Below are 27,700 nucleotides of genomic sequence, written 5' to 3' on the forward strand. Positions count from 1 at the left end.
TGTTCATCAATCACATAAGCCTTTAAATACCTCTAGTATAGCATACATTTACTACTAGTATTGCCTTAGTACGGTGGATTAAGAAACTGCACACATACATGAATAAAATGGAAATGCTCAAATGTATCATTTAAATGAATACTGTATCTTATGCTATCTATATGTATTTTGTGTGTACATATGATGGACTGAGAAGACATCTGTCTGGGTTTAAATCCCCTCTGTGAAATGAGTGTTTTATTGTCTGGGATAGTAGAATACTCCCCATCTCTCCTGTAAAATTTATCGCTTGCATATTAAAATGCTTGATTTCCTGTGGAAGGTAAACATGCAAATTGTTTCATTGACAGAGCTCATTACCCTCACAATCTGTATCAGAGAGGGAGAGAATGACACATTTAATTGTCAGAGGCATCTCTCTGGGTCATTGCTTATCGCCAGTTTTTGTACCCAGCAATACTGATCCATTAACTAAAACAGGTGTTCTTGCACAACACCCACTGGTGCGAGCAGTGTATTCACACTTGAATATATAATAGCAATAATAATAAAAAAGGGGTTTGTTTGGTTAAGGCTTATTTGGAGTATTTTGGAGAATACCAGGGCTTGCAGGTGTGTGTCATTTTAGGAGAGTGATGAGAACAATAGGTTCTCATTAATTATAGTCAGCTACAGTCCTAAAATCAGACGGCAAGAGCAGATCTAGAATGACTCTTCAGTGCACATTTTGCTAGGGAATAAATGATTTTTTGTTTATGTGCAAGCTGCAAGATTAAAGGTGAACAGAAGAGGAATTCACTTAACACTTTATGTGCCAGTGCGCTCACCTTTGGCACTAAAGTCGTTACAAATCAAATTAAAACAAGCTGCAAAGCATATGATCTATGCATGTGTCTATCTATCTATATATCTATATATTATTCATTAATATGGTTTCAAGTTACTGTTGCAGGAATTCGTGCGACTTTTTTTTTTGCATTTTTTGTTTCCGACTTTCTTTTCCATTCGTGCTTTTTTTCACAACTTACATTATTCATTTATATTTTTAGTCGCAGTGAACCCAAGGGAATGGTTATTAAGTATATACCAAAATTCTGTTTAAACAGAATTTCATTACTGTAAATATTATTAATACATAACAACTGAGATAAATATAAAGAAAGTGTATATGCAAAGATTCTATTTCGAAAACGGCAGGAATATATATATATATATATATATATATATATACATATCTATATATATATAGATATATATATATCTATATATATAGTCTATAATTATTGAAAACAAATATTCCCAAATACATCTTTTGAAATAAGGCGACTAAATCGCTCCTCTGTTTATTTAATCGAAATATAATATAAGCGATCAGATGCAAATAACATATAACGTTGTTTCTGGTATTTAAAATTATTATTTATTTAAAAAATGATATTTACATAAATAAGCCCATTTCCCTTTGAACAATAGCAGATTTCCTCTTCTAGGGAAAAAGGCTATCGAGTTTGTATATTTATGCATTATTAGGCAGTACACTGAAATAGAAAAAAAATGTTTGGACATGTGCTTGGTAATAAAAAAAATTAAATACGTTTCCAAATAATACATACAAAATATATGCAGCAAATAATCCTAAAAATAAAGCAGACAGGTTGGTGCATACACATGGTGTATTTCCTTTGCAAAGAAAGCACTTTTGCTTTGATATATCACATAAGAGGAGAGATGTATTCTTCAGCAGCTTATGGTATATTGGATTCTCCCTGATATTTTGCTAGAGGGAAAGTCAATATTCCAGTTTGTTGTACAGGTTATAGAGAGGCAAAGACATGTTGCTGCCCGGATAGTAGAGGGGAGCTGGAAAAGCAATTGATCTGGGCACTGGGACCCTCAGAATGGAGTTGTCTCTGAAGACCAACGGCATTCCCACCAGAGTTTGTGCAGACGCATGAGCCATGTTGGCTGCTTCTAGCTCGGCTGATAATTGTCTTTTCCATTTGTTCCTTCGGTTCTGGAACCATGTTTTGACTTGTGTTTCCGTCAGTTGAAGACTTGAAGCCAAGCAAGCCCTCTCCGAGCTGCTCAGGTACCTCTTCATATCAAAGGTGGACTCTAGCTGGTAGACCTGACTCCTGGAGAACACGGTCCTTGTCTTCTTCTTCGAACTAGCTTGCCTATCTCCTCCATCTCTCTGCCTATCACCAGAAGATGGGGTGTTTGGGGTAAAATGTCTCTCCTTTTCTCCTGTGTAGTCATGATGAGATGGAGAAGGAAGTCGTAGTCTCTCTGTACTATGTGACCCTTGAGGATTATCTGCAGAATATATAAAGGGAAATCACATTAATGTCACCAAACAGTATTTATCCAACAAAATAACATATTCCTGAGTCAAGCAACTCATTGTGTAATACTCTCATCCCCTGAATAAAGTGTTAAACGTAAATAAATTATTTCCAAAAAGGAAGAAACTTTATACCAAAATACTTGGGAACAAATCATTTTACCGTTACCATTTTCTTCTCATTTTAGTTGTTTGCTTTAATGATTGGGCAGTGTTAGAATATATATCTCCAAATATATATATATATATATATATATATATGTAGGTTCTTAACAAACTGTTTAGTACCTAAGCAAAAGTCGTAGAGAATCCAACATTTTTTACGGTGTGGCAGTCACGTAGTACAGTGCAAAAAAATGAACAAAATCTCACCATTGTTATTACACAAACGCGCAAACCATATTTTTCCTTTTGATACATCTGGTGCTATTATTTTTTGTGGCATTGCGCCGATTTTTCACCAGGGGGTGCTATATTAAAGAACCCTATTTTCTGCAACGATTCGCTATGTATTGCAATAATATCCGAATCAACGTATCTGCTTCAATCCTGTCCTGCGCTAACCTTGATTGATATATTTTTATCTCCCCATTTGAAAAATGTAGAATGTTTACATTGAATTATTCCATTCGTTTTATGTGTTAAATGTTATTTATATCATATATATGTTATTTTATTTTGTTAGATCGTAGAACGAAATAAACAGTCCCTTTATAATGAAATTAATTCCTAGACTGATGCATTTGTATCTTTTTTTGTAGATAAATGGTTACACTGAGGTATCATAAAGTAGTTTAAATTATTTAGCGAAGGAGCAGGAATAGATTAAATATGCCTCTGATTATCAGCCTGTCTTCGACATAATGAGGTTTTCATTTGATTTTTTTTTTCTTACAGAAAAATATTGAAGACAAACAGATCGCCCCGAATTTAAACAGAACGAAGTAAAAATCTTTTTTTTTGTTGACCGTACAAAGAAAGAATGAAACATAATTCGTGTACTATTCTGATGTGGTCTCTCTCACTTGAGAAGATGGGAAGCTGCAAATTTTGGAACAAGCAGAAAAGTGGATGTAACATTTCCCTACCCCCGGAACACAAGGCAGTGGAGAAGTGATGCCCCATCCCGAAGTAAGACATCACACAGAATAGGATGGGGTACTTACTGGGACACCTGTGGGGGCTGCAGCTGTTGGATGACAGTCCCCTAGATTCCTTGTTCTCAGTGCAGTAACACCCGTGTCCTCTCCATTCTTCTTCTTGTTCCTCTTCCTCTGAGGATGTGGCAGGGCTGGGCTCCCTGCATGAGACTGGTTCCCTGGTACAGGGTCTGACACTTGCTCGCCCCCGATCAGATGTAGTGCCCTGTAGGATGGACTGGATGGTGAAGCTGGACAGAGTCGCTGGGGCACACTTGGTGGCCTCTTCTTTACTGCTCATCCTGAGTGCATAGGAAGGAAGAGGAGAGGATCAGGTTGATGGAGCTTCACTGGGAAGGTGTGGGGAGGAGGAGGAGGGGGTGCTATGTATTTTTTTTTTATTGGGGGTATCTTTGCTTCCAGTTTGCACACACACACGCACACACAGACTGCAGCCCTCCCCTCCTCAGCAACAGTCCCTACCGATCTCCAGACTGCCTGCTGGCGTGGCCACATTTGCATGAAATCCATAGCTCCGTGGGACCAATCATAGAATGTTACCAGCCCCGGAAAAATTTAAATTCCACTGGAAATCCTTGCCCCATGCTCTTGTTACAAAGTAGGTGCTGACCCTGCTGAGTGCATGGACTTGACTTGCATTGGGAAAGTATCTGGGAAGGGTGCTACTGAGTATTAGTTAAGGCGCATGTCTTGAGCATGATAGATGTTACAAGACACCAACTGTATATAACTGTTATGGACACTTGTGAACACATGGGGTCCTGGGGGGTACCTGTACAATAAGACTTTTGGATATCTTTACTCTTCTACAAATACTGTATTCTACAAATTCTACAAATTACTTCCACTACATTCATTTATCTTACACACACAGTCTCTCTTTCACCATATACTCAAGCACAACGTAGATAGACAGGCATACATGTATTTTACTTATTTATACATCAGGGTTATGTTAATTCTATTATACATTGTACTGGGTTATTATTATTATTACCATAGTATTGCAAAGCCACACAGTCTTTATTAACATAAAAGTCTATAGAAATGATCTACAAAAAAAAAATGAAAAATAAAGATTTAAAGATAAAAAAGAGTAATGGTTTTGGTGTTGTAGTGGCAAAAGGTTATACTCTAAATCTATTGCCTAAAGCTTTTATGTTTTAATTACCCTTTACATAAAAATCGATATGGTGTACACAATGCAGTACACACGCAGGTTCTTTCCAAGCACAGCAGGGACAAACCGGCGACCATGACCCCAAATGCAAAATCTGGAGAAAGGCACCCCTGCTGACATCATCTGTGCTAAGATGTCATGACATTGACCTCCAATAAATAGGCAGTGAGCAGCCGGCCATATTTGTCAACTGTCATCCGCACCTAGGGGCTCCTAGTCTGCTTATAATCATAATGCTTCCAAATGTGACAGGTACAGTCACATTAAGTAGGGATCTGTGTAGGGAAATATATATAAAAATACAGCCAACTAAGGATGATGTTTCTAAAATAAACATTGTGTTGGCTTAGGAGCCTTGCCTGGTCTGTGATGTTCCATGTAGATGCGGAAAAAGTCAAATTGCTAAATAAATAAGCGAAATTGAGAAATGGTGTAACACTCCAACCTGTGTCCACCAGGTATATACAAATAAAGGTCTAACTTGATAAAGACCTCTGTGTCAAAACTTTGGGGATCTCTTCTGCATTAGATCACCCTTGATAAAGACTTCTGTGTTGAAATGTTGGAGATCTCTTCCGCATTCTCCATTCTTCTGCCATGTATGTATCTATTTAATTACATTATTGTAAAATTGATGGCTTTCACCTACAATCCCTGTGTAACCTTGCTATAATTATATTATACAACTCCATCAGATTTTGTATGGGTACACCATGTTACACTAGCTATGTATATCAGGGCCTTTCTGGGTAGCTTAACATTTACAGCATCACCCTTGGTTTATCCCTACCTTCCTACTGGCCCTGTTTTCACATCCCCTCTTCCCTGGTTTGTGTGTGATTGGTGATTTCTAGGAGAGATGAGAGACAAGTGTCTGGCGCCTGGAACTTGAGCCAGCATCATTTCATAGAGAAGTACTCATACAGAATCACCCAAACCTAACAGCCCCCGGCTCATCAAATTACTTGTCCTGTTTATTTGGGAGAAAAAAGGAAGATTCATGAAATAATGTTGCATTTGGTGGAAATGGTTTATTGATCCAAATGAAATGCCTACTATCTGGTCATTCAACTATTTTTAGGCATCACTATAGTGGCTTTTGTAGTAAAATATATTGCACATGAATATGCTATTTAACTGCTTTGAACTCAAAATGAGATAGAAACCATAAAAAAGATATGAATAAATTGTGCATAGAAAAAGGATGTTTGATTCTCAAATTAAAATTTAATCTAAAGCAGACATTAACCACATTAAGCACTTTTGTTACTAAGGACTACAGCTTCCAGTATTCCAAGGCAGAATACGGTTCTGGGGAGCTAATAATTCTGGGACTTGTAGTGTAGAGGACATGAACATAAGTGACAGGTTGCCTACTCCAGCTCCTAGGATCAATCGATGAGGTGCCTCCAGTTAAAAACAGGTAGAAGACACATTATTTTAGTACTCTTGTACTCTTTAAAGCCACCTTTGCACCTAAACTTGGTTGTATGTAATGTACAACTTTGTTTAATGCAAGTCATCTATATAAACATCCACTTACAAGGCTGTTTTCATTTTTGCAAGAAGGTGATCAACAGGGTACATTCTTACTCTGACTATAATAGGCAACAATCTAAGAGGCAGCTAAAATCAATTTATAAAATGCATTATTTAATTGCATTTAAATGTATAGATCAAGGGAATATTGAGTCCAAAATTACCCCCACCCTACCACCTCTGTGAGGCCTTGTATTCATTGTCAATGTTTCTTTCTTCTAGCCATTTGTCCACAAAACGGCCACAGCTAAGTGACTTGGCATTCGAAATCCTTATTTGATAAGACATCATAGAAGTTACCTTTATAAAGCCTGCTCGCCTTGTTTAGCATTTTGGGTCTCTTTAATCTTATTGTGGGGTTTGGCTCCATGTTGGTTGATTGCCTCCTTTATTCAGAGAAGAACTGCAACTACAGGCTGTTGTTTTAGGGTTATCAGCTAATGATGACCTAGCCTAAGGCTACGAACAATGAACTAGTGACTTGGATGACACTAGGTCACTGTTGGAAGGGGGACATTAATGAGATTGAAGCCTTACGTTTACAAGTGAAATCACGTGTCATGGAAAAAACAATATGACAAACCGATACATCAGCTAGATTACCCACTTTATAAGCTACAAATGTGTATTTAAGGGGTATGGATAGGATGTGAAGTGTGTATAATGTAAGTGATATCTGGTGTTTGAAGTAGGTATGGTGCTCATGGCATGTGTGGTAATAGTTGTTAGGGTTCCCTTAAAGGTTTCTGATGGCTCAATGTCCATATTTTGGAGGAACCTTTCAACTCTGCCAGTAATGTCACCTAAAATGTTAACACATTTTCAAATACCGTAATTTTAGTTGTGCAAGTTAGTTGTACCTTGACAGATTTGTACTTGGAATATCAGTAGAGGTAAGTCAATGTTAGAGAACACAGAAAATCGCTGATTTGTGTGGATTGTAGGCCAAATACAGCAAGAGGTCATCATTTGGCTACTAAGTACCAATAAAGCAGCAATAGAAAACTTGTAAGCTGGTATCTTGTTTCATTATGAGAAAAAGTCATCAATATTTTATCCCTGACTTCTCCGAGAAACACTTTGCAAGGCACAGAGAAGCCGAAGGGGCATTTAAAAAAAATAAATGAAGTTAAAAAAATGTTATTACTTTTCTCCCATAATTTTAGAATGAATGTGATAACTATAATTCAGTAATTAATACATGACCATCTCGGACAGGAGTTATTGAATTGATAGCTATTGCTTTTAGGATGCCCTATACCTAATTCTTGAGTATATATGAGTACCAACGCAAAACGCGTTAGGTGGCTTTCTTCATGTGTCCCATGTGATATAGTGAAATTATCATTTTCAAATAAAAAGCTCATTTCTATATTGAGGAGTTGGAACTTTCCTTTGACCCCTCCCATGGGGATCTCCTACTTCCTGCTTCTCTACGTTATACATGGTATCGGTGAAACTTCGTGGAGATGTGGGGAGGATCGGTCAAAGCCTGAGTGTCATGGTCTTTATTAGCAGTTTTGTCAAGGAAGCCTTTATAAACACCTCCTCTTATGTCTAATGTTCTTCGTTATATTTAAAAACTGTAGCCATATTCTTTCACAAAGCTTGCCGGACCCTGGTATTATAAATTAGGGAAAAAAAACATTTTCTACTATTAATGATTTATTATATGCTACTTAATTATTGATTGACGTTAGTCTTTAGTTAAGTCTAACACAGTCTTGGGCCTTGGCATAGGGCCTTACTTTACTGCATGTAGTTTTACTAGCCAAATGGCTAGCTCAACAATAAAAGACCTGTAATTCAGTAAATGTATGCTAATCACCATTTTGTGATATAATTTCAAAAGTGTTAAATTGGCCGCTAAAATCTACTGTGCATGTGTGACTGGCGATGCTTAGAAGCCCACGTAGTTTAGTTCCACCACAAATCAAATGCTTTTCTTCGTAAGGAAATAGTCCTTTTAAATGCATAGTAATCCAGGAAGAAATTATAAAGCCAGAATCACAGGGCAGAATAATGTTGGGAATCAATACAGGCAAATGTCAAGGAGTTTTGTAATGATATTTTCATTAAACAAAAACCGTTTATGTGTGCTGTATCCAATAAAGTGCCTTTTAATGTCATTAATTGGCCGTCACGTGGTGTGTGTTACGCCAGAAGTCTAATCTTTAAAGACTTACTTGATAGACTCAGTTAATGGTCTAATTGATTAGAAAAAAACCCACCTCCCTCTCCCTTTCTCACCCCCGACCTTCGCTTAGATTTACTCCTTTACTGTTGCGCTGTCTCTTCCCCATCTACCTGTCCATCTCTATAGCTTGCGTCATACCCCTTTGTGTCTCTGCTTTAGCCTTTCAAGTGGTTTATTTCTCATTGTCTTCCATTATGTCCCCAACGTTCTTGCCCTTTACCTTTCTCTAACTCATTGTATTATTTCTTCTTCTTCTTGTTTTTGTCTTTCTCCTTGAGCCCCCCTTTCTCCCCCTGTCTTTGTCGTTGCGAGGGGCAGGTGCAGTGTAAAAGATATCCTCTTTCAGCACATTAACCTTTTCATGGATCTGCATCGCACTCGACACATTACAAATGGTCAGTTTTAATCATGATGTCAGTTCATTAACCCAGGGAGACCCCACATTGAAAAACTATTTGGGAAACTGTCCTTCATTGAGTTCCTGTATAAAACATACGCTCTCATAAAGCACATGTAAAATAATGTGTATATATATTTTTTTTACATTTTGAATGCGCATAGAGGAAAAGTCAAACATGTACTTAAGCAGCAATAATTGCATTTCCCAATAACTCTCTGTATTTACTTTCCATATCCTCCATTTGAGTTTTAGCTAGTGGGAATGTAAGCCTTGGCAAAGTTCAGAGTTAAAACAAAAATGTACATTTTCTTATCTTTCCCTTGAAACTTGGCCAAAATGGAATAAATAACGCACATAAGAGCTGTACGTCCGCTTGTGCCAATTCTAACACTTTTCCCCAGTTGCGGCCTGAAAATAGATTGCATTGGTTCTGTCTGAGACAAGTAACAAGAAAGGCCTAGCCAGTGTCGATAAAATGTACATATATATATACCGGTATTACTGATAATTTGTTAAATACAATAAATTCCTTTACTTTTGTTGACTGAAATCGGAAAGTTATCTTCAATGTGTTATCTATATCAGATTTTTTATTTTTATTTTTAATTATTTTTATAAGTAACCATCGGGCGGGAAAAAAAATCAAGCTTTTAAAAAGATTTTCCAAAAAGATTTCTTTGTTGAAAGTTGATACAAAAATACCACAGCCACTTAGCGAAATGCTAGTGCAGGTATTTAATTACTGCCGTATATTTACAAAGCTAGATGAGTTGTTTGCAGGTACATTGGATCAGGTGTATCTTTAATCTGATAATGCGTTCACACAACCAGGTACATGAAATCCAGCAGGTCCTCCTACACACACGCAAAGATGTTTCACAGATAATCAGACGAGGCTGTGTACGGGTAAATAGCCCGGCGCTCACACGTCCACAAAATGAGGCAAGCGCTTTGTGTAAACCCTAAACAGAAAATGCAACTTTTACCTAACCTTTCATACTGCAGATGTACATCAGAAAAGGCGGCTTTATACTGGTTTGTAGCCTAGTTTGCAACCTTTGTGGTCTCTATCAGTCCACGCACTGATTTGTCAGCAGACCCGGAGGCTGCCACTGTATGTACTCATAATATTTTGGGTGACTTTCCCTAGTTATTCACAAACACTGAGCTGATTCTTTGGCAATGTTGTGCTTTGGCCAATGAAATCCTTCCCGCCGCAGATTTTCATTAGTAAGTGTTAATGGGTATTTGAGACTGAGCCATTCTATTATTTACCGCAAGGCAGTTAGATAAGGAGTGAGTGTGTCTTGCAGATTAGGCTGAGATAACGCAGCTAGAACTCATCCACGTGGCCGATCTGTAGTCGCTCATATGCAAAAACCAGACCCATTTTAAAAAAGAAAACACAACATTTCGGAAAAATCATTTCTAAGGCTATAGTAGTCATTAAAAAGCACTAGCTCCCTTTTCAAGAAAACGTGAGCACATGGGGCATCAGTCATAAGACCATGTTCAATATTTTTAGATACTTTAGCACACTTTTATTTTTTTACTATAGTTATGCATATATTAACAACTAATATATATATTTCTCGACATGTTAGTGCCAGGACTGGCTTTACCTGTCTGCCGGGCCGATAAATTACTAGAGTTTAAGAATTAGCCATAGTTATAAACCTTAAGCAATGCTCTTGTCCCCATATTGAGGATAAAACGGAGCATTGGCCATCCCTGATATTTTGCCCAAATACTTTGACTGTGATGTCCTTCACATCTTCTACAAACCTGTCATGGCTTTGTAGATGTTTCCCAAAGAAGTTTTATTTCCTATACTTCAGTTTCCTAGTTTATTTGAACCAGTGATATTCTGTATTACATTGCGCCCTAGCTGGTCACACTTTTCCCTTAAGACCATCAAGTTATTTGAACTTTACTCTTTACAAGTTCCCCTGATCACTTTGTAAGGTCTTTGGTGGAGGGTGTCTCTTCTTGCGCTTGCCTGTGGACACCCACGACTCTGGCCTGGACATCTTTGTACCATGTCTTTGCTCTTTGCAAGTCAATGAACGCTCATTCTAATGAGCCTTAGGTATGCCTGCCAACTGCTCAATATTCAGGGATACAGTTTAACCCTCCGATAATTGCCAGTTTTATTTATATGAAATATAATATATGTTATATATGGGCATAACATACTTAATTTGCTATAAATTAACAATTACGTCATGCTGTAAGCTGGGTAGTGTTGTTGCATAGGACGTAACTGCTTGGAGCAGTTTTGGAGCTGTGTATGTACAGCATTTTTTTTTAGTTTTTCCTGTTGGTGTGTTTGGTTGTGTTTTTATTCTGCTGAAGGTTGCTTTAGATGAATATCCTACGTCTTGTAAGAACTTAGCAATGCACCTGTTGAAGTACAGGCACAAGCCGGTTACCACTGAGCAAGTTAAAGACAAGTTTGAGGCCAGAAATAAATTGTTTACATAAAAAAAAATTGTAAACAGTGGGAATATATAACAAACGAGTTTGCATACCGCAACATAATACCACGTACAATTATTTTACATGCTTACATGTAATTTAAGTAAAAAACTATGACATTGCTTGAACCTACCAGATCCAAGAAGATGAACAAAAATATACTAGATGTATCCAGAAATAGCTGACGTTAAGGAGACTATTCTAGAAAGAATGAATCATTCTTAGTGGGGAGAATGAGTCATTCAAGTCCCGAGTAAAATGCTGCAAGGCAACTGCTTGGGTCGTGTCAATATGTTACAGGTGAGGCTCTCCAATAACATGGGCCGAGGTGCGAATGGCCTGATGAGCGGTTCTTTACAAGCAATTAGCCAGCTTGTTTTTCAAGTAAATAAGTGTTATATTGTTACATCTATAAGTCAAATTGATATCTTATATACTGCTTGTTATGTCCCGTCTACCCATTGTACAGCGCTGCGGAATATGATGGCACTATAGAAAACAATAAAGAATAAAATGTACCTACAACAATATAAAACACTTGGACATCTCTCTCTGAACCATGAGAACATATATCACAGAATCATCTCTAGCAATAAATAAAATACATCCGGGTGTGAATCTACAATCTTTGCATTCCCTTATCACCAATTTACAAACGAATGTAGGCGCAGGCAAATCTGGACAGGGCATGAAAAGAAAATGGAAGAGTGGGTTAGGTAGAGGTCGAACAAAATGGGAGTGAGTGGAAGGATCTTGTGTGGAAGTGGGCAGAGTTTGGGCTGGGCTAGGTGGGCTATCATTAAACCCACCTAGCCCGTAATGTAAGAAAGCAATACCTGTCTAATGAACCAGGTGCCAGACAGAAAAAGGTGATAAAGAGTGAATTTCTACGAGGCACGCTTTATATTGCAGTCAGTTTTGTTGTGTTTTCTTAATGGCTACTAAAATGAAGGGCCGTAACAATGTTTACTGTGTAATTAACAAAGCCACTACAAGCTGTTGAGGACTGGATAACATTATCTTATTTGTTACCCTATCGTGGTGCTTTGCAGGTTAATCGGCACAGCGGGTTGTCAGAGGACTGCATCTCCCACGATCCGGTGTCAGTAACTCACTGTGAGGTTAGGGTAGAACTGGTAGCTTGGGTAGTTTGGGAAGGGAAGTTTGGAATATATTATTCACCCCTCTGGCCCTCAAAGCGTTAAAGGAGTCAGATAGCAATTGTTATTCAAGCCTATGAATTCTCTTAGCCAGAAACCTGAGGCTGGAAAGTGCATCTTCATCTCATTTGCATGGTAAAATGCAGACCTCTTCTATACCCCTGGACAGCGAGAAGTGCCTTTTGATTAGGGTGTTGACTCCTAGTAAGGCCATTCATTTAAGAATAAGATGATTTAGGAACTTCCAGCGTGATACATTATATAGGAAGACGCATTCAAGACAAGATTCCATGGGGGGGGGAAATGTGTGGATTTATTGAACAGTTTCTGGATAGTAGAAATTAAAACTGTAAGAGAACGAAATAATTGTCAAGATATAATTTCTTCTTATAAAGAGAGAAGGATGATAGATTGATAGGAGTGAAGAAGCGAAGAAGTGCTGTGAATTGCCACAGATCCTTATTGGCTTGTCTGGGAGACAAATACTAATAGGGGTAATAGAGAAAAGAAATGCGATAAAAACATTTAAATACAGGAGGGACGTTTACTTAAAAGGAGGATAAATGTTAGAATGAGGTCAGATGTAATATAAGGAAGTTTTACTTTACTGAGATTAGTGGAACAGCCTCCCATCAAAGTCTGTGTTTCTATGTAACGTGTAACAGGGCTGTACATTGTCTTCATAGGACGCCAAGCAAGTAAACATGACCATGTACCATGTACCATGTACAATATGACCATGATTTGGACTCCCACATGGGCCATAGATAGTAGCACAGTTTGGCTAATGGCTAATCCCCAACAAAGCATAGAGGTTTATTCACTAAACGGTGCTGGTCGATTCAGGAGATCTGAGGCACTTCAGCTCACCGACGTAACGAAGCATTATGAAGGGTCAACCCATCGAGTTTCTCCTTTATAATGACGTTTTAACTCATTGTCATAAAATATTCTGCATGTCGTTACATGGTGCTTCTCTAGTTTGTAAATAAAACAGTCCTATTTCAGCTTTTTCATCTTCATTGAGGATGACCAAAAATAACTAGGGCCACATTATTCAGTAGATCCACTTTATTTACACATCTGCCCAGTCCCCGTATCCCTTTCTAAATTGCCTGTTCGGCGACACTCCATATTGTGATATAATGGCAGATAATGAAATGACCAGCCCAGTCTCACTAACGGAATAAAGCAAATTCAAGAAATGTCCGGGCCTCGTATCTCTGCTGTCAGAATGAGGCGTTCAACTAATTAAATGTGCGATAAAGTCTTTGTATCAATTACTTGTCAATCCTGCTGTGAGCCATTAAAATGCACAAAGGGATGAATAGATAAAGAGAAGCACCATTACTGAGAATACAGTCTACAGCATGAAGTCTGTTTGGTTTTGGAGTCGGGGGGGGGGGGTTATAGTTTGCTAAAAGCACGGTGATCTGGGAAACTGCGTATTTAACCTGTGAGGGCTTAGAAACAAGAAATACACTGGACTTGCTTAACCTACTCACACCCCCAAAAAATATGTCCAGGGGAGGTTTGGAAGACAAATTAAAACACTGGAACCTACTACCGCTAGATTGTAAGCTCATTTGAGCAGGGCCCTCCTTGCCTGTAAGTCAAGCAGTTATGTTATATACTACTTGTTGTGTCTTGTTTACCCATTGTACAGCGCTGCGGTATATGACGGCGCTATATGAAACAATAAATAATAATAAAGGGCCCTGATACATAATGTGAATGTAGCAGATATCCTGGATGACCAGGGGGTAGAAATGTTCCTTTTCACCTCTGGTCTATGGAATGATGAAGAAATAATTGAAGGAAATAACAAACGTTCTAAGAATCACTTGCGTTATATAGCAGCATAAACAGCCCGTTCTACTATCTCGGGGTAAACGGATGTTTTTAGGGTACCGAGAAGGTCATAGCATACTAAACTATACTACGCTCTCCTAAAGTATGTATAGTATGCGATCTGCGTGCCACTCAACAGCGTGACCATTCTAATAAGACATATGCTGGGAGTGGGGGTATCTGCCCGCAGTGAGTGGAGACATTGGGCAAGTTGGCTAAAGCACAGTTGGGGACAGAATTTACAACCCCGCTAGACAGGCCGTGAAATCTCCCCTGTCAGAGCTAAATAGGCAGGTTTTATACAACCATTTCAGCTTCAGCTTGTTAAATGAGCACATCTGTCAGCTTAAAGAGAAACGCTCAAAGGCCTTTTTCGGCTAGTTCTTCAGGACCGTAACGAGGCATACTCCACATATCAATGTCTTATTCATCTTTACGCATTATATCACTGATAGTCACTAATATATACATAATGCCAGAAGTGGATTTTTTACTTGATAGCAAGAATGGAGTTAAAATGATCAGATCTCCCCTTTAATTCAGGAAACCTATAAATGTTTAATTCTGCTGGGCTGCCACCTCAAGCAGTACATTTCTATTTTATGCATTTTTCCCAAAAAAATCCTACAATGAAGCAGTAAAATTGCCAACTTTAAACACATTTGGACTAGCAAACAATGAATGCAAATACACAAATTTCTGGAAAGATTTCATGTTGAAAATAGCAGAAATCAAACAAATCAATATTTACAAAAGAATGGAAATAGGATAGAGAATTAGAGGTACATTTTAAGACCACTATCACCCTGTATTTCCTATGAAGATCACCTTTGTCCATATCTGCCTAAAGTTCCATAACTAAATGTTAAAATACATATTTTGAAAAAAGTTGTCTTGTATGCTTCAGCAACCTGGGCCCCTACTGGTGTTGATGGGCCCCTCCAGCCTCCGGACCCCTTCGTGGTGCAGAAGAAGGCCACCTAAAAGTGGTCCTAATTTGCCTTTAATAACATTAATAACACCAATGTATTGGTTTCTACAATATAAGTGCATATAAGTAAGCACAGATGTAACTTGTTACAATAGAATGTACCAAAACAAGGTAATTTAGATCCAAAACAGATAAACATACATGGGGATGGGATCCCCAAAATTTTGTGTCAGGTCACTGTGGGCTACAGCTACCACCATGCTCACTCACCAGAGGTAATTAGGCTAAGCTAATACAATTTTCTTTATTTAATATATTTAAGTCAATGCATATGATAATGTGAAATACACAGACAGGTACCTCTCATAATTTGTATGTAAACCTATGGTTAAGAGCCTTTGAGCTCAATATGTGCCTCCACTAGCCACTGCCTCCACTCTTTCAATAAAGGTACATGATTTTGAATAAAATAAACTTATTCCTATTGTCTCTATCCTTAACAGTATCCTTAAAAAATTATTATTTTAGGGAGTAGGGGTTGCTAGGAGTTGGATGGCAATTTATTTTGTCACAAGATAGAATTAGTGGCAGCAGGTACATATTTTGTACAAGAAAGATGCCCAAGATCTGGTTCATGTCATATCTACTAAAGGTCAGTCATGGGGAGAGGGGAGGGCACACAATAAAAAAAAAATTAAAGCATTTATGAGGTTTGCATATGGCTTAATTAACATTAAAGTAGGTAGTCAATGCTAAAAGTCTCAGGAGCTGAGCTCATTCAAGCTTTGGCTCCCATGGCTAGAAGCTGCTGGCACCAGGGACTCTCTCCACTTTAATTTGAAATGGCCAGGCCTTGGCAAAAAGCACATTTTCTGGAAAAGAATAAGAACTTAATAACAACAGGTTTAGTTCTATTCTTAAAGGTGATGTTCCATGGAAAGAATCTTAGAGCATTAAACAGGGAGCCATCAATCTATAAATTCTGTAGGACCTCAAGCAATCAACCAGCACCAAAAACCCCATCTACATAGTAGGTTTACTTTAAGGTGTTGTTTGCATAGAGTCTTTGTTTCTCACCTTTGCAAATGTAATCACCATGGATGCAACAAGCATTTCATGGACCATACATGCCACAATGTACCTCCCCAGGTGGGCTACTTGAATGGCCTATGCTGTAGAACTGCAAAGTACCCTGTACCCTGGCAACTTGTAAACTAAGAAGATTTTGTACAAACCCTCATAGCTGTGCTCTGTTCTCTGCTTAGTTCGGCTTGTTTAACCCTTTGATTGAAGGGCTCCTTGCTAAAAGGGTTAATGTATGCTATCATTTCATGCAGCTTCTGGTTTTGCTGCAGTCACAAAGTACCAGCTGTAGACTGTAGTCTCCTCACTTTCTTCCAGGTGTGATGAAATATTTAGAAGAGTAAGAAACTGGGGCGGTGGTGATGGAGGATGAAGGAGGGAGAAAGTGCAGCAACAGAAGTGTAATATAAGATGATTGCTGAATCCGTTCTACATCTCGGTTTGCAAGCTGATCCAAGGGCTGAGGCTGATCTCACAGCTATTTCTCAAAGAGAGCCAAGAGACTACTACTTCTGGCATTAACCCCTCCGATGCCACAGACTGCTCAGAACTCTGTAGATGCAGTAGCAGATCCTGGGTTTGTATTACCTCTCTGGAGATGTGCATGGCAGAAAACTACTATGACTACTAAGACATATGTTGAAAACAAAGCACTTTGCCATGTTACACAGTCTTTCCTAATGCTGAACCTGTTTTTTTCCCCCACCTAAGCAAACAGTAGATTGCAAGCTCTTTGTAATAATCCTATTTTGTTTTACCAGGCATAGGAGAAATAAATACCAAGATATTATATATGCAATAAAATAGGTTTAATAATATATCATTTGAATTCTTATGAGAAGAATGCCTCCTGGTGCAATTCATAACTGTTTGCCATTGCAATATTTTTTTATTCTAGGTAGGAATGGATTTAACAAGGGTAAGTTTTTGTTATGTGATGAGCACTAAAAAGAACCCGTGGTACAAAGATGGTTAAGGTTTTTTTTATTATTATTTTTATTATTATTATTATTATTATTATGATTATTATTGTGAAAGTTGTATCAATCGCAGAGAGGGTTAAAAACTAGATGGTATCAGCCACTCTGCTTGATATCAAGGTAGCTGTGAGCTTTCATGAACCTCTAATAAAAATTGATTCTTTTTTGTTCTTTATTTTTTTCAGCAGTTAGAAAATAGGCTTGTTTCTCAGATCTGATATTGGAAGAAGTCTATGTGAGTAGATGACAGATGAAGTCATAAACATGTTTGATCTTGGAATCAAGCATTGCTAAACATTAAACACAGGGTGCTTTTTTTTTCTTTTTTTTTTTTTTTTTTTTTTACAGAAACTGAGGTTATGATATATGACATGTCCAAACTTTAAAATAAGGAAATTACCAGAGAAAATGATTGCAATAAATTTTCTAAGTATAAACGTTGATTATATTTCGATTTTCATTCAGAACATATTTTGGTGCAAATGGCATCTGGCACTATGCTATAGGGAGGGGGCAGCAGGGGTGCTTTTTGAAAACTCAGAGCCCTAGAGGTGTAGAATTTATGTAATCTGTGCTTGGAAAATGAATTGGGTAATTTATTGGAAAACAGAAAGTCCTAAAGATTGGATCAGCATTGCCTACTACCATGACTACATCCATCCATCAAGTTCCAATTAACAGGCCAGCCAGAGAAGACTTTAATGGCTTTCCAATCTAGTTGCCTGATAAACCCATCAATTCCTCTGGGAGAAATTAAGAAAATCGACCGGCCTTTGGCGTTGTAGTGTCATTCCTCTCTGCAACTATATGTCAAATTAAAAACACAATTAAAATTTAAACTGTTTCAATCAGGGGCTGCCCTACAACCTATGTTTCACTTAATAGAACTTTGATGAAAATCTGATGCTTGCTCTCTATCAACAGGAAGAAGGAGCAGACTCAAATATTACTGCTAGGGGAACCAGGGAATTTTAGGAATCCATTCTGTGTTCTGGGAGGGTGGCAGAGAAATATGGAAGCAAAGAGTTAACCATGCAATAATGACCTGGATCATTCAGCAATAAAAGTTAATGATCCTCTAAATATCTAAAATATCTAGGCTATCCAGGACAGTTTGGAATGGATGGGGGTGCAATGCAACACTTTGGAAGTACATTTTATTGATGGATTCCCTACTTTTATTATCTACTTAAGGTATTTGATTTATATAATTAATAGATTTTTTTTTCTCATTGATGGCCAACCTCTGGGACAAGGATGGGCAAGCTGTCTGTGGTGAAGCTCGTGGAAGCCATGGGTGCCTGTTGGGCATTTACACAAACCTGGTAGCTGCCAATCGCTTCTGTGTACCCTGACTGTCATCCTCCACAACAACTTAAAAGACTGCCTTGGCATTACAAGAATGATAGTTCACTCCAACTAGAGTTTCCCAATGGGATGTAGAGTCCTTGTTAAAAGTTTGACCCTTTGAGTGCTTAGTAGGTGAATGATCACAAAGGGTTAATAAAAAATAATTAATTATTTGAATGCCAATGAAAACATCACTGTCCAAGGCTGTATACTAAGGCTGCTCTTTAACATGTTAATGCTGTTACCAATACATGAGACATGAGTGTTCCTAATCTTGTTCAATTGAAATATATTTATATAAGTGGTTTAAACATCTATCCTCATACAGGATTAGACTTAATGCGGAAATGTAACTCTGAAAAGATAAACTTGGAATAATACATGGATGTTAATGCGTGTGATAATTAGACGGTCCATTTAATGCAATAATTAAATGGATAGCACATGCTGGTGCCTGCACAGCCATGCAGAACATTCCATAAGCTCTAGTACAGAAAGCTAAAATCAGCTGCAGAACTCTACATTTTATATACATAACATTTATGAAATCTACATATAAGAAGATGTGTGATCATCTGTGGTGTTTCTTTTTAGAGTTATTTAATAAATGTCTAGTGAGGGTAAATCTTCTAGTTTTTAGCATATTTTTTTAAACCCAGTTGCCCCTTAATATTTTAGGTCATTGAGTATTTTCCCATTTTGCAATGATATTAATCATGGTGGAAGGTAAAGGTATATTTTTACTGGAAATTAACTGTTTGGTGGCTGATTTTTTAAAGGTCACATAAGGATTAGTTAAAGTGTAATGCGCTGAGGGACACATATAAAACATTTTAGTGGACTTTTAACCCTTTCGGGTGCTGTGACCTTCCAATAAAGCGTTCTCCACCCCAGCAGTAAAACTGTTAACAAAGTGTCCTTTTCGCCCCATGTTAAACACACACATTATTTTTTTTTTTTAAAGTCTTGATAGCTGGTCATGTAAATCATGGATCCAGAAAACAAAAGTATGATCGATGTTCATTTTTGTGTACTTTAATTTGGCTGCACACCCTGCAGTGATATTTAGGTTTTTTTAAAAAAATTAATAAAAAAAAAACTTGTTAGTCTAATAACAGCCATCAAAAAGCTCATTTGGCTGTTTGAGAACAAACCAAGGTCACTAAGTGACAGGGTAGCAATGGAACAATAGATACATTTGAAACAATATTTCACAGACATTTTACGATCAATACAGACCGGAGCATTATGCTGCAGCAATCTGTTAATGTTTCTTAATGGGCTCTTCATTCTGTTTGCACATTGCTATAAGTCGATAGGCTAAAAGTGATTATTGCAAGACGCATGCAACACAACTGTATGTACATACAGGGACATTTAACATATAAACAAAGGGAACAGCTGTAAATAAAAAGCTCTACACGGTATTGTACAATACCACAATTCATGCATGTACACGTAGCATGGGAACTGGTTAAAAAAGACATAGCTCCAGCTCTCAATGGGTTAATGTGTCACCTATAATAAATACACAGACTAGTGCGTTGGCATATCATAAGTGCTCAGCTTAATGTAAAAATACACATACATTGATCACATTATAAAAACATACATCCACTCACTCACATGTAGTAGCAGAATTCCCTAATTAAAACAGACAGTTGGTCAACAAGTCCCCTCTCCTCTTTGCCCCCGAAAGGGTTAACCTCATTATTTAACCAAGTGCTCACTGACCTAATAACTCAGAGTCCTGTATTTTGCACCAGGATTGTTAACCCTTTCAGTGGCCGAGGGCTGAGGGACCTCTCTGGTACTGGAAAGGTTAAATGGCGAGTGAAGCTTCAGCTCCCAATGACTATGTCTTCAGCTGAGTGGTAACTTACCTGCTGAAGTTTCTTGAGTCTTTTTTTAGTTCAGAGGAGAGGTGTGGTGAGTATGGAGCAAGAGAATGAGATGTTGGTTGTCACAAGAGTATTGGCAGCATTCAGGAGCTCTTCTGAATAAGAGTAAATGTGGTGGCTGGAAGTTTATATATTTCTCCCCAGTGTTTTGCTATACACAGAGACTGAGTATTTACTATCAAATAAAAGAAATACAAGTGTGTTTTTAATAAAAACAGCGAAGCGAGATCTGTTCAGCCAGGCTCAAAACACTGGACATGTACAAATGCATCACTTTTAATTGCAAACAAACGCACAGATTTAGTAACCATACATGTGTAGAATCAACACAAGTGGCCAGGGACTTATTAACAGATTGCAAGGAAAAACTGGCCACTTTACAGTGAATTGCCCAGATCAAAGAGATGCAGAGCACATCAAGGCTGGTGCCCTCTGTACAGTAACAGGGAGGAGTGCACATGCAGGCTAACTAGAGCCTCCCTGCTAACAGCACCCAGCCAGGTCGATGCACACTATGCCAGGGGTAAAGGCTTGCCCAGCACCCTGGGTGCCCCACACTGATGTCAAGGTCACCCAAAGTGCCTGCACTTTCTTACCTAAAGCAAGCCTATTAGATCGCTATGCCATTTGCCACAATGTGCCAACCATATATTGTCATGTGGCACAATGCATAATGCCATGTCTGAGTTATACCAAATGATGGTTTGTCTGGTGCCACAGCATGGGGTTTGATACCCTACTTGGTATTTGTCTCTTCCTTATTGATGCCCCGTATATTATGCCAATTGCTTGCCCTGCGCCCCAATGGCATGTTCTGTTGCGCCATGGACCCTAATGAATAACTAAACAAGATCATCCATGGGGCATCCTCTTGCTCCACACTGCCCCATTTTACATACGCTGTGTATTAAAAGCAACTGACAAGAACAGTCCAACGATTCAAGTATTGTGTTTGCCTCTTCCATGTAATTGTATTTTTTGAGAAGTGGGCAGCTGTTTAATTTTAACCAACATGATTGCATTTGCACTGCAGCCATTGTGTCTATCTGTAACACACAGATCTTTATTTATTTTGGAAGAAAAAGATCATCTTTGTCTCTCTAATTGTTTCATTTACTTATTTAGGCAACTTGGTATTTGTCTCCAAAACCTACAAGTGGCCCCCCTCCTTGTAGCTGTATTTTCTATAGGAGAATATATATATATATATATATATATATATATATATATATATTCTCCTATATAAAATCCATGTTCTAAAAATGAAAATAACTTCTGTTGTGCTCAGATTTTTAAAACAACATGTTACAGTGTCCTTTAAAAAATTATGTCATTTAAAAAAAAAGATAAAACCTGAAAATATTGTAAATTATTTTGAAAGAAATTATTTTAAAAAAGAACAGCCTCACAAACTGCCCCTATTTAGAAGGCACCGTTTTTTTATTTATTTGCATGGGGAATTCCACTGAAAATTAGATTCTGGCAATAAAATGTTCAAAGTTGCCAACTCCTATTCATAAAATATTAAGCTGAGGAGGAAGAAAAGAAACCATCACTATAAAATATATTGGAATTAATCGACTATCTCCCCTTTTTTTTATAGCAGTCATTTTTGTTGCAGAATGCCACAGCAAGACATCTTTGGAAGGCAGACAAAAACCAAGATGTTTCTATTTTGTAAGAGTAAATCAGATATTTATCTAGCATGAGAGCAAGCCATGATTGAGTTTCCAAAGAAGCATCCCTTTTCTTGTTTATAGCATCAATACAACTCAAAAGAAAGTGGTACCTGGTATGTATTCAGTGATTTCTTTTCTTACCATAGAACCAAAATCTTTTTATCAGCCGAAGTCAACACAGAGACTTAATTGCATCTTTGTTTCTATTCTTTAGAAGATCAAGACAACTGCATGCAGCAAGTCTGATGTATATGACCTAGACACAGAGAATATCTAAGACCCTATAATTACCTAGGCATCACTCCACTCTGAAGAACATTGATACAATTTGATACAAAGAAACTCCAGACACAGCCTGTACTGGTTACAATTTGTAATACTAGTATATACTGGAAACATCAAGAATCTTTTTGCAGACACTAAATAAAGAAGTATTTTCTTCTGATTTGGTAACATGGCACTATCTCTCTAAAATCTGGATCATGTTTGCTATTGAAACATTTTAATGAGGTGCTTTTGACTTCTCCAAAAACAATGGAAGCATCCCTCCTGTTTTTATCATACACAAGGAACAGCATATTTTGACTTAGTATATCTGTTTATTTTTTCAGTTAGGTCACATTGCCAGAGTTTTTATTCCAAACTGACTCCAAAATAAACGGTTCCTTTTTTTGTCTTGTGGCTCCTTTGAAAACAGTTAAGAAAAACACACACAAATTATTTAAAGGGTTAGTTTTTCTATCAACCAAAAAAGATATTATCTTTTTTTTTTTTTTTTTTTTTTACATCACAACACCAACTGCTTGCCAATGTAATTACTGCAAATAAGCAGATCATCATCTAGGGAATTGGAAAGGGTTGATTCAGAGTTAAAACACAACCTCATGACTTGAAATATTTTTTTTAAACTGTACATATATAAATATGTAGAAATGTATAAACAAAAAATACACACGTACGTATTTCCATTGTTTTAAGACAAAATACAGAGAAGATAATTTAGTCTGCAAATGCCAATATATTAAATCAGGTTTAAGAAATGCGCATAGATGTCTTTGTTGTATTATATGTGCCAAAAATGTGCTACATTCAATAAAGTATATACTAAATATAAAGCGAATTATATCAAAACATTATCCACCGATCTATAATACTCAGAGAAACATTCCGTTTGCTTCGTGGAGTAGTCGTACAGTGCACCTGAAACCAGCTCTGGTCCGCCTGAAAAGAAAAAAAAATAACAGCTACATCGAAAGTTTGGGAACCCTGTGGGATCTATAACCATATCCTACACCTAATATCTCTTTATTTGAAACCGTTAGAAATGCTAAAAATAGTAATTGAATTCATGTGTTCCTAAAGCACGCTGTGGTGTAGCAAGAAGCCATACAAGAGGGAGAGGCAGTGGATCAATGGGCAATGTTTAAAGGTATTTAACAAAACAAATAAAAAATCATAAATTCAATCAGGTAGATAAATCTGGGAATATATATACATATCAATATATATATATTCTTCAGTTATGTTTGTTTTTAATCGTTGTTGCTATTCTGTGGGTGAATAAAATATAATATATAACAAATTAAATTTTTCTTGATGGCATTAAATATATACATATATTATACACATGTATCTATATCTATCTATCTATATTTATATATATATAGATAGATAGATATAGATACATATGTATATATACACTAAATGCAGCAGCAATCAATTGCGTATTTTATCGTTGCCTTAGAATTACGCATAACAAAAATATCAGGGGGTGATTATTGAAAATGACAAAGCCAGATAAGGAAAGTGTATTTTTATTTCATTTTACACAACAAACATTCATTTAACAAATATATTTTATTATTTAAAAAAGACAGTAGTTTGTTCAGGATACAAGTTGGGAGAAGGTGTCCTGCGCTCTCATACCTACAGATTTTATTCCAACAAGTGACCGGGATAAAGGACTGTGCAACTGGTAGTCCCACCAGCTTCAACAATCCAAGCAGACTTTACATTTACAAAATAACTTAAAATACATAATTGATTGTCCCTTTATTACAAAGCCCAGCTTCTTCACTGCAGAGCAAATATATACTTAAACATTCATGTTTCCTCTCTTACACTCCAAGCCTCATTGTGTAAATTATACATTAATTGACTTTTGTCTTCCCCATGTCATATCACCCTGTTATTACTGATTATTACTGGTGATATTATACTTCCTTATTTCATCCAAATTCCCTTCTATTTTATGTTTCCTTAATTGTCTAATAAGCAAAAATAAAATATTTTATTTTTATTATTTCAAAGAGCTGAGAAATAACCATTACCTGCTCGTATTGCACAATCCAATAGTTATATTACAAAACAGAGATCTAAAAACACAATTGTGAAAAATTTACATTTTTTTTAAATTAAAACTTAGGGATGTATAGGTGAAAATTAGATGTCCTGGACATTAGGAGTTCTGATGCGCTTTTTTTTAATAAATAGTACGGGTAAAGGGGTTAAAACTTCAACACAGGAAATAAAATTTACGAAATCGAACAAAAACAACCATTTGTACAAACAATTAATTTAGTTAATGTTCTTCAATTAAAAAATACAGTATCCGCTGTTTTCTCATCTGGGAGTGAAATGATTCACTTTGGATTAAGAGCAGTTCTTTCTAAACTGGATATTTTGGCAAATTGAACAAGTCACCAAATGGGCTTCCTTATTTTTTTCTCTATTTATAAAATTAAATTTAAAAAAGTCTTCAGTCTTAACCTGCATTTTTTCATCACGTTTAGAAAAAAATAAAAGAAAAAAAGAGCTCGCCCCTGTATTTTTGGAGTCCTTTTTGATTATCATTTTTGTTAGCGGTGCTCTCTGCGCTCTAGGCTCATCCTCTTCCATTTTCAGTACTTACACAGTTTGAGGAGTCCTGCAGCTTCTGTCTCTTGGTTGAGCTGTCCTTTCCACTAGGACCAGGGATTACAAGTTATCCCTGACCTAGTGGCACCTGCCAAGGAGATCGAGTTAGGTCTCAGACTGGCCTGAGCAAAGGGACTGATGTGACCACAGGATGGGAGTAGTACACTGGGTGGGGGAAAGTTAGAAGTGGCTGGCTGACTGGCACGTTGGCCGCAGAGCTTCCGCTCTCTGCACTGGAGGAGTTCTCATGGTAGAGAATAGGCACCCTTACTATTCTCTGAGCAGCTGCGTGGCTGAGGTTGGCCGCTTCCAGTTCTGCTGCCAGCTGTCTTTTCCACTTGTTCCTCCGGTTCTGGAACCAGATCTTGACTTGAGTCTCAGTCAGGTGTAGAGAGGCAGCCAGTCCTGCCCTCTCCGAGCTGCTCAGGTACCTCTTCATATCAAAAGTGGACTCCAGCTGGAAGACCTGACTCCTGGAGAACACGGTCCTAGTCTTCTTCTTCCTACAGGGCTTCTTTTCCGGACTGTCCTCTCGCTTCTTCCAGTCTTCTCCACTTTCCTCTTTCTTGCTGTCCTCAGGCTCACTCTCTTCCAAGATGATCTCCTCGGGGCTCTTGGAATCGCTCTCTTTGGCGTCTAGGTCTTGTTTGATGGGGTGTATAGGTTCAGGAGTGTCCCTCTCACCCCCAGAGACCGGTGAGGAGGGCCCCAGCAGCAGGCTCTTCTCAGACACTGAAGACAGAAGAAACAAGGGCCATTAGTAACTGTCACATTAACAGCAGAATAATCATTACCCTCATCATCCACACGTGAATATAAAATTAAAAAAGGCTACTCCCAAAAGGCCACCCTTTTTACATTAGTCTAAATTCCATAAAACGAATTTTTTACTAATACTAACACCTAAAATTATTATACTTTTCTACTATAATAAGAGACTGACTTTGCTATTCCAAGAATATTTTACTTGCTTATTTGAATATATTTTCTTGCACTTTTATTTGCAGGTATGATGATAAGATCAAAAGAGGAAGGTGGCTACGTGATGTGTTTGAATGCTCTGGATTTCGTAGCCCCGTCTATTTGATCGTTTCTCTTTTCATCTATCAAACTGTTTATTAAAGTGTAGTCCTCATTTCTCAATTAATGCACTTGTACTTGTGTGTATATTACATGAACATTATCCCCCGTACCCTCTGTTGATGGATCTCCAATGAATACATTTTTATGATGGCTTCTCCCACTTCCACCTCTCATCCCCAGCGTGTCAAGATCATGCAAGGAGCAGAGTATACCTTCAGTCCTCGGAGTGTGGCCTCCATGCGTTAAGGTGTAGGAATACCACCAGGCTGGGGACCTCTCCAGGTAATGGGCAGGTAAGGCGAACCTCTGCGCTGGGATCTCCAATCGGGGGAAAGAGAAATCTGTCAGGGGGGACAGGGCAAAGGCCGTCCCATCTAGGGTCCCCTTGATAGGAGTGAAGAGAGCTTTAGGAGGACGAGCTGCCCTTGTAGGCTCACAGGTCAGGAGACTTTTGATGGAGAAGGGGGACTCCTTGGCCGGAGTGCTACTGCTTTCTTGTCCCGTTTCAGGCATGGCTAGACTCAGATCTCACCATCAACCAAAAGCAGCAGCAGCCAAACCTTTCCAGAGGAGCGTCCAAATCCAGAGATAGACTGAAGTCAGAAGAAGATAGTAACAGGGGCTTGGCTAGGACTCCCAAACCAACATCTGGAGGGCCAGTGACTACCAAAGCTAACTAACAAGCTAAACTATCATCCAGGGACGGCAACCAGCACCAGCAGACTGGGAAGGCTGACAGCAACTGGGAAAAAGGCGAGAGAAGGGAGAACCAAAGAGGGGAGGGAGGGAGACAGGACCTGGAGGAGGGGGGAAGGGGAGGAGGAAGTGTAGAGTAGCCAGCCCAACTCCCACACTAGGCGCTTGGCTTCAGGCTAGAAGAACTCGCCTCTTATTGGCTTTATATAGTCCAATTAGGCAGCAAATGAGGACAGGACTATTAGCACAAAGGGATATTGGCTCTTACTAAACACAACTGCAAGTGCAGCAGGCAAATTACACAAATCTGCCCTATTGGCACAAACTGCAGCCAGTGGTCTGTACCCTGGAACTTACCCTGTCAGTATAGCATAGCGCTGAGTATAGATCAAAACTGGATCTGTGTGTTATTTCTAGAGGTGGGACAGAACCATGGGTAACGAAATATGATACAGTATGTGTGGACATCACGAAAATCACTATAAACCTCCCCAAATATAAAATCCATCAACACAGGACGGAGTAGGGTATCCTAAAGGGTTAAGAATCGTCCATGCATGTTTACTATTATTATTATTATTATTATTATTATTATTATTATTATTATTATTATTATATTCCGAAGCTAATTCCAAGACTAGTTTGTAAATTCAGGAACATTTGAATTGATCATCATGGTTATTGTTTGATATGTTATAGGCATATAATAAAATAATTTCATTAGTAATCAGCTGGTGTGATTACTTTAATGCAAGCGACAAATGGGTGCACC

General features: G+C 37.9%; 2 protein-coding genes across 3 annotated transcripts; both read right to left on the reverse strand.

The window, feature by feature from the left end:
- Positions 1–1,394: 1,394 nt before the first annotated feature.
- Positions 1,395–20,642, reverse strand: HMX2 (H6 family homeobox 2). Of its 2 annotated transcripts, XM_053451207.1 has the most exons (3): positions 20,537–20,642; positions 3,511–3,785; positions 1,395–2,316 (listed from the first exon to the last, which is right to left on the reverse strand). In XM_053451207.1, exons 2-3 carry the CDS (start codon positions 3,782–3,784, stop codon positions 1,790–1,792), a joined length of 801 nt encoding a protein of 266 aa, XP_053307182.1. In that variant the 5' UTR covers position 3,785; positions 20,537–20,642; the 3' UTR covers positions 1,395–1,789. The 2 variants fall into 2 exon arrangements, with proteins under 2 accessions (XP_053307182.1, XP_053307181.1); XM_053451206.1 differs by lacking the exon at positions 20,537–20,642 and having other exon boundaries at positions 3,511–4,170.
- A 3,389-nt stretch (positions 20,643–24,031) lies between these two features.
- HMX3 (H6 family homeobox 3) lies at positions 24,032–26,937 on the reverse strand. Its single transcript, XM_053450287.1, has 2 exons — positions 26,445–26,937; positions 24,032–25,881 (listed from the first exon to the last, which is right to left on the reverse strand). The coding sequence occupies exons 1-2, from the start codon at positions 26,743–26,745 to the stop codon at positions 25,262–25,264; spliced, it is 921 nt and encodes a 306-aa protein (XP_053306262.1). The 5' UTR covers positions 26,746–26,937; the 3' UTR covers positions 24,032–25,261.
- Between the last annotated feature and the right edge of the window lie 763 nt (positions 26,938–27,700).

The sequence above is a fragment of the Spea bombifrons genome, chromosome 11, assembly GCF_027358695.1.
Source record: "Spea bombifrons isolate aSpeBom1 chromosome 11, aSpeBom1.2.pri, whole genome shotgun sequence".
Taxonomy (NCBI): domain Eukaryota; kingdom Metazoa; phylum Chordata; class Amphibia; order Anura; family Pelobatidae; genus Spea; species Spea bombifrons.